Source organism: Caloenas nicobarica, chromosome 4, assembly GCF_036013445.1.
Source record: "Caloenas nicobarica isolate bCalNic1 chromosome 4, bCalNic1.hap1, whole genome shotgun sequence".
Taxonomy (NCBI): Eukaryota; Metazoa; Chordata; class Aves; order Columbiformes; family Columbidae; genus Caloenas; species Caloenas nicobarica.
The window spans coordinates 9834381-9846568 of NC_088248.1; the positions used below are offsets into that span (position 1 = coordinate 9834381).

The window sequence follows — 12188 nt, forward strand, 5'->3', positions numbered from 1 at the left end:
GAAAAACATTTACTTTTGCCCTCTTGAGGGGCCAGGCTATTGCCCTCTCCTCTTGGAACACAGTTGGGCTGATCATATTAAGCAAGAACTGTGACCCACTGGCACTGGCTGTGAAAGAGTCAAATGGGTGAATGAGAGAGCTGCTGATTTTTGGACTTCTGCTAATTTGGGTTGGTAATTTTTCTTTCCTCCCCTTGTGTTCCCCAGTCCTACTGAGATCTTCAGTTATAATCCCCTTCGCATCCATGTGAAATGTGCTTTTCCTAGCAGTGTTTTTAAACTATCATTCTACCATTATGAAATTCAGAGGATGCTCAGTTTCATAAAGTTTGTAAAAATAATACAGCCCCACTTTGGAAGCACTTACTTTGGTGGGTGATTGATGAAAGCAAGATATATTTGGTTCCAGAACTGAGAAAAGGATGTAAATGCTTAACATGGGCTTGTAGCAGAATTCGGTTTCTGGAGGTGATCAGTATCTCATGTTTGAATTGGGAATGCCCCAGGTGCCTAACATTTGCTTTTGCCTGTATATTGAAGGAAGTCACTCTTGACAATACAGACAGTTTCTTAGCATTACTACACAACATCTACAGGGTAGCTGGATCACTACTACTTGATGGTAGCCAGTAATCTAGTGGTTTAGGCGCTCCCTGAGAGAAATGAAAGCTGGCTTCTGCTCTCAGGATGACTTTTTTTTTAAAAACATTATTAAAGGTGCTTTGTAATGATCTAAATTGCCACAGCTTTATACTGTAATACCGAATCTGTAAGCTCATTCCTTTTTTTCCTAGTCTGAAGGAAAGTTCTTAAGGGACTAGTGAAGTTCTCCGTGGGCTTATATAAATATGCCCAGCTCTTGGTACTGCTTCTGTGGCTGATGCTCTACTTGCAGTATACACCCTATGTAATTAAAATGGGCCACCAGCCATTTAACTCGCTACAATCTGACATACATTATACGCTAATACTATCCTGTACTTAGAATCAGAAATAACTGGAAAAAATTATGTGTAACAAAAACTGAGGAACACTGATGTTTAATGATTACCACCCTTGGGTTTTGATTGAATATGATTTCTCTGGAAAACACTTCAAAATTCCAGCTACTTATCCCTCTATTTCCCCGGTATTTTATTCTGTTGCTGAAAGTAATGTGTTTGAATAAATACACATAAGGCTACACAACTGGCGTATTCCACTCAGGTTCACATACAGTCATCCATCCGCACACTAGAAAAGGTAATAGTCATCTCTCCTCTGCCTGCACCAAACTGTCATCCCATTATAAAAACAGTACAGCCGAGTTTGAAGAAACCTACTTTAGAGCTTCGGTGTCAGCCAAAAATACAAAAGCACCTGAATAAGGGTTTGATATGATAGTATGAGACATACTCGCAGAATGACTAATGATAAGAGAAAGTCCAGTTAGTGTTTGCTGTGGGGATGATTAGAAAAACAGGTGTGGGAAGCAACATAAAGCTTTGTGTTCCAAATGGTCAATCTGCTACAAGAATTAACCTACTGGTAGGAAACAACAATAATTGGAATTTTATGAGAGTCAATAACTGGGGGAGGAATTGTTCTATATTCATCAGCTTTACATGAAGACATGTAAATGTACACAGATAATTTGTTAAGCTTTTCACCTGCTCTAGACCCTTGACCACAAACTAGTACGTTGGTACATATGCTGCAATCAATTACTTAAGAAATAATTGCAGACACAGCTTCTCCAGAGGTAAAACTGGTTGAAGAATCCTGTCCTTTCCCACCAAAGCTTACTCTATAGTCCTTTGTTATGCTGATGCAAACTCTTGTCTGATAACCTTGTAAAACCGGATCAGTAATCTCTTTTAAAAAATTCGCTTTCAACTGTGATCAAAAGTGGGAATAAGTATCTGGAGTGGGGAGAGGAGGCACCTTTTAAAATAGCATTGTCCTGGATGAAAGGAGGAAAATGTGTGCTTGAAGTCATGGCTGCCAGGTTCAGAAAGTCACCATGGGCAGCACAAGTGTGCATCAACCAGAAGAAAACACATGCTACAAATGGGGCAGTAGTATGCAACGGCCAAGTAGGTGCTACTACCAGTACTTGAGGTGACATTGGCACATCTACCCAATACTGACATCTGACCTCTGCAGTTGCTTTGTCCTGGGATAATCCCTCCAAATGACTTGTGCAAGGAAGGCAAAAACCTCAGTGGTCTCTGAATATATTTCTTCACAAATATGTTAATATAATTATTCTTCACAGAAACTGTCAGCACCCTTAATCCTGCCATCAGTCCTGGAGCTGAACTCTCGCTTCTTGCTCTGGTACTTACCCTCTCTCCCAGGCATCAGACATGGCAACAGTTTTATATGGTGCCTTGTTGTAACATCACGGAGGTGTGCGCCTGGGGGTACATTCTTCTCCATCCTTACACAGGGTTTCATCTCTGTTTAGGTACCAACAGTCAGCAATAACTTTGCTTATTAAATGAGCTGTCAGGCACAGGAACATGGGCTCTTACCTCCACTATCAGGCTGGTTGCTTGCTAGTATGGTCCCTTTACTACGTGTTACTTAATGATCTGTGACTGTCAGCACCTTGTTCCTCAGCAGCTGTCTTCTCAGAGAGCCAATGCCGAATGCCTGAGAATGGTGGGAAAAGGGGCAGTGAAAAGAGCGGAGTGGTCTCTTCCTTCCCAGCTCAGTGTTGTTTTGTTTGCCATGAACTCTCTCTCACTGTGGTGGGCTGTTCATTGCAACTTTGCTCCCCTCTCCTCCTTCACTGGCTTGCGACACTGGGAAATACCTGACAGGGAGTAGGGAACTTGGTGACACACACTGCTGTTTCTCCTGCCCTGAGACAGCATCTTTCCACTACGGGCTGGGTTCAGGCAGTAGCAGATGTGACTAATTATAAGATGCAGGCCCTTAGCTGTTATGAGGTGTGTCAGATTCCCAATAAATTAAACTGCAACTTAATGCAACTTTTCAGAGGATATTCTGCAGCTATGCAGACTCAGCCCTTGCTATTTTAACCCCCTAGGGAAGAAAACCATGTCCCAACCACTTGCCATGTTCAACTCCGTTAACTAATTAGAGGCCATTATGATGAAATAGGTTATATGGGCCCAATTCCCAGCTAGTTCATAAGATGGTCCTGCCCCAGAGCTGTGTTCTGGCAATATATTTAAATCAAGAATGAGTCACTTCTGTAAATAAATAAATACTGCTCTCCTATCTCTTCACCTTGCAAACTCTGTTTGCTATCAATGTGGGGTTTTTGCATTTATTCTTCCCTCACATGCTGTGACCAAATATTCTCCTCTTCCCCACACTTACTGTCTGCAGTGCCTGTTGCCTGGGCTTAGAGTCCGGATGAGAACATGCTGGAAACCAGCAGCCTTGTGCTGCTGTTCTGGACCATACGAGCACGCAGAATTGCTGCGTTCTCCTCATTTTACATGCACGCCGTCTTGGAAGCAGATCCTGCAACGTTGCAATTTGTTCTGCACAGCCATGGGTATCTGTGCAAGAGAGGGAGTGGGGAGAGGAAAGGCTTCTAGTTTGCGATACATAGGAGGCACAGATAGTCCTCAGGACAGATAAGTCTCTCCTCTCATGGGGATCAAAAACTCCCTACAGCCCTGCACAGGCTTGTCAGGCCTCTACTAGAGCAGGTCTCTCTGCAGGAACCAGACATTTAGCAGCTGGACCTTGCAGCACTGAACTTTTAACCTACTGCATTTCATCAATAATTTGTTAGAAAGAAAGAAGCTGAATCTCCTGAAGCAATTTGGATCAATTCTCCAAATAACACAGTTAATTTTTTGACTAATGGTCTTTTTGTAAGATGACTTACATATAAAGAATGACTGTACAAATTTAAAAAGATGGAAAAAAAATCCCCGAGAAGAATAAATAATTCTTTTCTGCAAGCACACAGTTCAAGGAGACAATACATTACAAAGGATTAATATCACACTGAAGAAACAGTAAAGTTAATCTTTGTAACAATGAAATCTGGATTTTATATACAACTCTAGGAGATGGATGTTTGTTTTCTTAACTGTGTCTTGGGAGCCCATTTTGAGAAAACTGAATTAATCTGATTCCTCCAGGTATGTGTATAGCGTATATTCACAACCCAGCGAATGGACATTTTCAGCTTCTGAAATATTCTGTGTTCCTTACTCACATTGCAAAAGCAAATGCATGAAAGCATTGGGTTCCTTTCTGTTCAGAAAAAATACCATCTCCTGGTGCACTCCTAAACATTAATAGAAAACATCATTACAAAAAGCCACCAGGAGGCAGCATATTAAAACTTTTGTGCTATAAATGGACATCTACAACAATGAAGTAATATTAAAAAAAAAAAAAAATTGTCCCTCTCCCAAATCTTCAACCTGATATTTAGCAAATATGTTCTCCCCACCTCCCTTCTCCTCTTTATGCTTTTATACACTGACCTCTTCTCTTACCTACATACCTGAAATTAGTAGCAATTCCACTGCTGTCAAACAGCTTACTGCAGGCACACAGTTAAAATGGAAGTCAAACTGATTTCTGGAATAGCATTTAGTAGAAAAAAATGAGTAAATAAAGTAAGCAGAAGTGATATGACAAAATATAAAACCTCCCAACAGACTAAACCACTTTTGCTTCCTCTGGGGTTTACCAAAACATTCCAAACCTCTGAGCTATCTCCTGTTTTTCTTGTTGTTTACAAATACATAGCAAAATGCCACCCAAAAGAAAGCAACAAAATTTTCCCCAAACCAGGAATACTCTCTCGCTCCATCAACAGGCAGCACTCCTGGTTCACTGCCACATCAGTGCCGCTGCTACAGACCTGGCTCACAACTACGCTGCCCTGGCACAGAACCAGAGAAATGGTCCAGCTCTGTGCTTCACCATCCATGAAAGATAGAAGTTGTCTCCTCTCCTGCGCCCCCTCGGTCCCTCTTTTCTCCTGGCATAAAGGGCTATTTTCAGCTGTGGCTCAGCGTAGGACAGCCTGAAAATCATTAAAGACATATATGAAAGCTTTTAAACTGGTATATTATTTTAAATCCTAATTATTTATGGACTTAATGCATCTTACCTGAAACTCTAAACACACAATAAACACTCTTATAGCGTCTCGTGTTACAGGCTGAGCATATGAAACACAGTAAGGTTGCTACAGAAATGTGCAAGCTACCTAAACCATTTCTAAATATGGGCCTATAATTACAAGGTAAGGGCAAAATCTATCAACAAAGTATAGCTTAAACAGTGTATAATCGGGTCCTCAGGAAAGGCAAGTTACGAACTAACCAAAAGACAAATCACGAAAGCAAACGTTCATATATTCAAACTGCAAATTTGGCTCATAAGAGACTGTATCTGCATGTTTGACTTAATTCAAACAGATGCTACACGTTTTCCAACGCAAAAATCACAATTAATTTTGAAATTAAAACGCAAGCACAAGCACAATGTCAGCAGAAATCACATATTTATTAATCCTTAAATATATCAATCATTTACCATTATGGCAAGAAATATGTACACTGTGTCCCATGGTAAACTGCAGTGTTCCAAATGACAGAAGAGAAGGGTATAATTCAATTGTGGTGGAGAGAACAAATCACAATTTCCTCACGTCTTGGTGTGGAAGACAAACTTGGTCTACAGTAATACGTCAACACCACATGCTAGGTTAGAAGTATAAAAAAAACCACCCTACACCTAATTTGATAATTTTAAATACAGGTATGCCACTTATAGCTGCTTCACAAAAAAAAAAAAAAAAAGTAATTAATGAGAAAAAAAAATGAGGCCATTACTTTTTTCACAGATCCCATTGGCAGGTTAATATGGCTCAAGACATTTATTGTAGATGCTTATTTTAAATATATATTGTTTAAAATAATGTAGTAATTATCAGAGAAGCTTAAATCCATCTACCATACATCCACTAGTAACAACATCAAAGTGTTTAAGAACTGCTTTTAATTAGTAATCAACACAGAAAGGTGAAATTATACAAATTAGGAAGCTTTCCCATTTTAAAAACTTCAGGCTGCCGAGTTGTAAGTTTTTAACCACTAAAAAGAACATTGACTGAGATACCATGCACTATACAGCGCTGCAGAGAACAGTTAGCCCTGTTGGTAACAGAACAATTAACAAATGAAAAAAGAAATATCCGATCTCTGTATTTTTCCATTAAAAATGGACAGGAATGAACCTAAATGCTTGCAAGGATGTATTTTCAGAGCGACATAAGGGAAGCAAAAATAGTCCCTGTTACAAAGTTTGTGTCTGGAACTGACACCGGGAGCGCTCCCTGCGCAGCGTTACAGGTGTTTTCAGCGATGGATCAAGGGCCAAACAGGTTGGTAACGCTGCAGAGATTGATGTCCTTCATATTGTACACTGCGTCAGGATTTTAGGAAACCAAGAGCAGATTGAGGGGGAAGACGGAAGAAAAGCAAATCTGTGGTAAAGTGTTACAGTCTTATTAGAAAACTGGTGTATCCACAATACATTTCCAGAGAAGCAGCAGTGTAAAGTAAGTAAAATATTCATATGAAGCTTTTAAGGCCTAATAATTCTCAAGTATCTTAACCACACAACTGGTCTAAAGCTTAACCAAAATTTAAAATTTTTTAAAGCCTCCTTTAAAAATTTACCATACACTCTAAAAGCAGTAAATATCTTTCTCTATTCTTCCATTTTAATCCTCAAAACTGCCCCCTCAATCATCACTTAGCTCCTTAGAATTTTTAATTTTGCTTTATCATTCAATAGAAATTTTCAGTTAGCATAGTAAGAAAGCAAAGGTAAAGACTCAAAAGAAAAAAAGAAGCTGCTGGCTCGTCAGAACATAGACAGTTAATTCTGAAGTGACCAAGCCAGCAAATGATGAAATTTTTCCAGTTTACACAGACTAACAAACTAAGAAGGCTCTTCAGCTGGTACAAAGCCAAGATATTATCACTTCCACATTTATCAGTGATTTTGTCCATCTACATGCTGTAATAAAAATCTGTTTTACAGTAACAGAGCTGCCAGCAGAAATCCTAACCATCCCTAATAGAACCAAAGTAAAATCTGGGGACTCAGGGGAAGAGTCAAAAAACAGTTCTTTAAAAAAAATAGGGTAAAACACACTTTTTTTTTTCTCTTTTCTTTTTTTTTTTTTCTTTAATAAAGAGGATTTTTTTAAAGTTGTCTGTCAAAACTTGGCATAAATGGAGAAAGTGTATTGTGTATCTACTGCTGTCCATCAAATATTTTTTTTCCTTTTATGCCTTGTTATTCTCTATTTGCATGGAACATCACCTTCATTGAAATGTTAACAGTGTACAGATGGAATATACAGCAACATGGTGCATCACAGAAGTGTTACATGAAGAACCTTTATAACTTCATGCACTCAGAAACATGCATGAAGAGAACGGGATGGCCAAGATGGTAATCAACCAGGTGCGTTGGGTACAGAAAATGCAAAAGCGGCACCGCTGACATTTTTAGCTAGGAGAAAGGAGAGAAAAAACGGGTTGCCATTACTGAAGTAACATCATAACCAGACAACAACACATGCTTAAGCATTAGCCAATACTATTAAAAAAAAAATCTCTGGATCATTTAGCACAATATTGTGAAGAAAATGAAGAGGAAAAAAACCCCAAATGCTCAGGCAAAGCATTCTTTTATTATTCAAACCACTTTACTGACATTTTCAATCTGTACAACATGCCAGAGAGGCTGTTAAAAAGGGAAACTGAGGCAGGAAGATAAGTGCCTTAATCAACTTCTCAAAGGAGGGAGGGCAGAGTTCAGATGTGAATCTCTGAGTTTAACTTCCTTAGTATGCACATTACAGACACTGCCACAGAGTGAGACTCTCATAAAAAATTGAACTGAGTACCAAGGAAGAATCAGATGTCATTTACATGCAAGACATGCTAGAGCCGTATGCAAAGAGAAAATGAAATAAAAAGAATGTGTAAGTGAGTAGCTAACTAACTCAGCTTGTAATAAAATTTGTATTACCGTAGCATCTAGGGGCCAAAGTCATGATAGGGATCCCGCTGTGCTAGGCACTGCACAAACACAGAGAAACTCTTAAGTCTTCCTGCTGTTTGATATTTAACTTATGAAAATATAAGAAGGAGTGATAAGTGAGGAAATACAAGCCTGGGAGCCTCAGGTAGGTTTGAATTTAGGTTTGGGAGTCAGTTTTAGGTCCAACAGCCCTTTGACTGCTTATATCATGCAGGTCCGCTCTCTCTGTATATGCAGACACAGTTCTGCAGAAGCCTATCAGCACAAGTTCTTAAGAAAAAGAGATATTTCCTACCATCTGTCATATCACTCAAATAGAGAAAAACAATGGACAAGACAGAAACCAAAGTCTGTGTGGTCTTACAGCAAAAAGTACAAAGAAAATTTATCTATAAACTAAATACACATTTGTGCTCATATTATTTTCCAAATGAACTACCTGCTGTAAGGGAAACATTTCCGTACACCTACCACTACCAAAGAGCTCACTTCTGTCCTTAGATTTATGCACACTCCTTACTGTAGTCCTGAAAACAAATACGCTACTGTGCTCACAGTAACTTATTTGACATGAACTAGGATGCTACCGTTTGCAAAAGCAGATCACAGCTAGGAATGCTTTTGCAAGTTTATTAGATTTGAAATCCTTCTTCAGACACTATGTGTAAGATCCTTCTTTTATTATGGAAGTGCCATTATCACCTATTGTGTATTGGTAATAATTAAATAAATAGCTCAGCTATGAGAAAAGAAAGGAAGGATAATCCAGAACAATATTTTAGTTAAATTTCTTCTGAAGTTTTCCAAAATGGAGTTACTAGTACACTGCTGCTCCGACTGGGAAAAGCAAAGGCGAAGTTCAGGACAGTCTAAAAAATAGTCAGGACAGGCTGCAGAAGGCAAGTTCTGGCATGGCGCTACATGGGAACCTGCCAGTTTAACTTGAGAAGATGAGGATTAAAGAAAGATTATGTAAAATAACTAAAAGAAAAATGAGAGCGCTTGGGCTGAAAGGAGAACTATTAGCCTACAGGAGACTCACTAGTCTTTGCCAACAACCTAAGCATAAGCAGTAGGACTGATTTCATGTATTATACTTACAATTAGCTGGAAGGCACTCTAAATACAAAGGAAAGCAGGAGTATTGCACAAGAAGAATCAAATAACCTTGAGGGCTGAGTAATCCAGAAATATTACTTGTAATAATGGCAAGTGCAAAGTTGCACACTCAACATAAATTTCTATATACTCACTAGTTGGAAATGACAGTTGAGGATAAATACATGGCTGTCTTAGATGATCTGCTAATTGGATGTAGACAACGAAAGTGCAAAATTCCTGCCAGAAACAGGAGGTGTGGCATTCTCAACAATGAAAAGAAAGACATTGTGAAGTTAAATAAAGCCCTGACCACAATTGTATGCAGTATTTCAGAACGAGCCAAGCCAAGTAAAAGACAAACCTCAAACCAAAAAAGACAGTGAAGACCTTATATTAACGCAGCCAATAAAATGAAGATCCTACCCAACAAAGCCAAGCAAGTTAGCATTGTTTATTTACCCTACGAAAATAGGTGGGAAGTGATCTAATCAGCCTTCATTTAAAACAGCTCATGTCTGCATACCTATCCCCAGTATAGGAGAACAATGATGAAAGAAGAATAAACAAGGATATAATCAACATGACTAAAACTTAGACTGGGAAGTAAGGTTTCTGACCATCAGACCAATAATATTTTAGAACAGTGATACGAGCAAGTCCAAAAAGCCCTCTGAATTCAAGATAAGGGTTAGGCAAGGGATTTATATAATATTGTTGCCAGTGCTACATAGGGTCTACATATCTAGGGTTATGTTGCAATCTAAGAGCATCTCTCCTGAAGGCTTAGCCATGCTCTAAGGCTTTGAGCTGCTACTCCTCCTCTGTGACGTTTTCAGCTTGAATACACTCTCACAATCCTGAAATCTCCTCTGTCTGACCCCATAGGCTGAGAACACCCACCGACATAGACACAACCCTGCAGTCTCAAAAGAATTACCTCTCAGCTTTTTCTCCTACCATCCTTAGCAGTCCCAGAGTTGTTATCTTTATTAGAGAGCATGAGCTGCCGTAAAGAACTGACATTGCACAAGTCCTAAATATTGGCACTGCTTCTGTGAGGCAAATCTCGGATCTGTATGTACGACTGCATTCTCTTAAAACGTGCAGTCTGAGGGGCCAGAGGTTTCTCTGTGGCTGCTAGATGCACAGTGCACTCTCTTATATTCCAGAGAAACTACCGCTGACAAATGCTCGTAAGCACAGTATGTGCCATAGCACGCAACAGCCCATCACACATGTACATGTTATGTGAAGGAAGAATTGAGGCTCCTGTTAAAACACTTCAAAAAGAAGCACCTGCAGAAGGTATTTGGTATATCTCTATAAAGTATTACTGGAATAATTATTATACAATTTGCCCAATAATTCTTGTGATCTTCTGCCTTCTGGTGTTGATGTTGCAGTGTAATTAATTACCTTTTCTCTTTAGGATTGTTTCTTATAAATATGGTTAAGTTAAAAAAAAAATTATCTCCCTCTCCCCCAAACAGAAACCCTTCTCAAAAAAAAACAAGGTAGGGGGGAACCCAAAGGAAAACATTAAATAATTCTCCAGTCCAATTCATGCCATTCTGCTATGAACATTTACCGTCCAGGGTGAACTGAGACAGGTGAACCTCTTTCACTTATGCTTTCTGGTCCTACAAATACCCAGGTGTGACACCTTGACAAATATCTCCTTTATGAAAACATCACTTAACACTGCATTTCAAGAAAATGTAACTATTCTTTCAATATTATCTCTTAAACACTGGCAGTTCAGCTGGGATGTGAAAAACAAAGGACAACATGGTTCCTGTTTCCATTGGTTTCATATTCTTAACTAAAATACAACAGTTATCACTATGTAATCAAATTACTTTTTTCCCTTAAAAAAATCACCTCCACTGAAGTTTAACACTTCATTCTATCATGTTCCTTACCTGATAAGTATTATTTCATATGGAAGAATAGCATTGCAAGAAGTAAATTATAGGACATGATGAAGCTAGAAAGATGAAACTTAAGGCCTCATCATCCACACTGGGAAATTAATCCACTATCCACATTAAGACACCTCACGCAAATTTAATTATATCCTATACAAAGGGCTTGCACCTGAGCAAATCAAAGCCTATACCAGTACTGTCTAATTTGGAAATAGCCTAAACTAAGTCAGAAGCCAGTGAGGGATACAGCAGCATTAATGAAGGCTGAAAGCAGAAGAAAAGCAAAGGACTTGAGCAGAGCCTCTTGAAGAAGCCACGACTCTTTGTCTCGCTATTGCAGCTATGAGCATGCTGTAATCTGCACTGCTGAAAGCCCGGCTCAAGGAATTGAGGTTTGCGTGCTCTGTGTCGCTGCGAGACTCTGAGGGTATGAGAGGGCACGCAAAGATGCCCAAATGAACAAGAGAGAAAAAAAGATGATGGGAGAGATCTGAAGCTTACCCACATAGATGTCATAACTGCCAGACAGTGACTGTTCAGCAGTTAAGCAAAGAGTGTGCCAAGAGATAAGAATGCAACAGATAGCTCTATGACAATTTACAAAGTAAATATGTAAATTGGCTCAAAATCAACTTGCAGTGAACATAACTGGGCCTGAGTAAGAAGAGGCGGCAGGAAAACACAACAAATATAACTCAAACTTCAGTTTTTCAGAAAAGTGATACTTTTTCCCGTGAAACTCTCAGTCAGCTCTAACAGCTCCACGTATCCTATTGCTTTTTATTTTTTTGAGGTTTTCCTGAAATTCTGTTTCAGGTTTTCCAGTCCTATTTTGTGTGACTTCTATCAAGCCTTATCTACACTAAAACATTTTTCTGCTCTTGAAGCTGTCTGTTTAGGGACTGAGTTGGATCAGTGGGCATCACAGCTGAAAACATTAACAACAATAATTTTAAAAATATTTGCACCAATACTATATGCACATTATTGGATATAATACACACTGCATGAATGACCAGAAGAAATTACACTATCTGGGGCAGTTTCATAGTTTTTAAGGCCCAAAGCAGCTATTTATTACACTGTCTGGTCTGACCTACATAGTTC

General features: G+C 39.0%; 1 protein-coding gene across 25 annotated transcripts in view; it reads right to left on the reverse strand.

Moving 5' to 3' along the window:
* Positions 1–5484: 5484 nt before the first annotated feature.
* Positions 5485–12188, reverse strand: part of CAMK2D (calcium/calmodulin dependent protein kinase II delta) — a 161456-nt gene continuing 154752 nt past the window's right edge. For 24 of the 25 annotated variants that reach the window (XM_065633686.1, XM_065633677.1, XM_065633674.1 and 21 more), the window contains 2 exons: positions 8041–8090; positions 5485–7518 (listed from right to left, as the gene is read on the reverse strand). In XM_065633686.1, coding sequence (XP_065489758.1) covers positions 8084–8090 — 7 coding nt within the window. In that variant the 3' untranslated portion in view covers positions 5485–7518; positions 8041–8083. The remainder of the gene's footprint in view (positions 7519–8040; positions 8091–12188) is intronic. The other variant, XM_065633660.1, reaches the window with a different exon arrangement.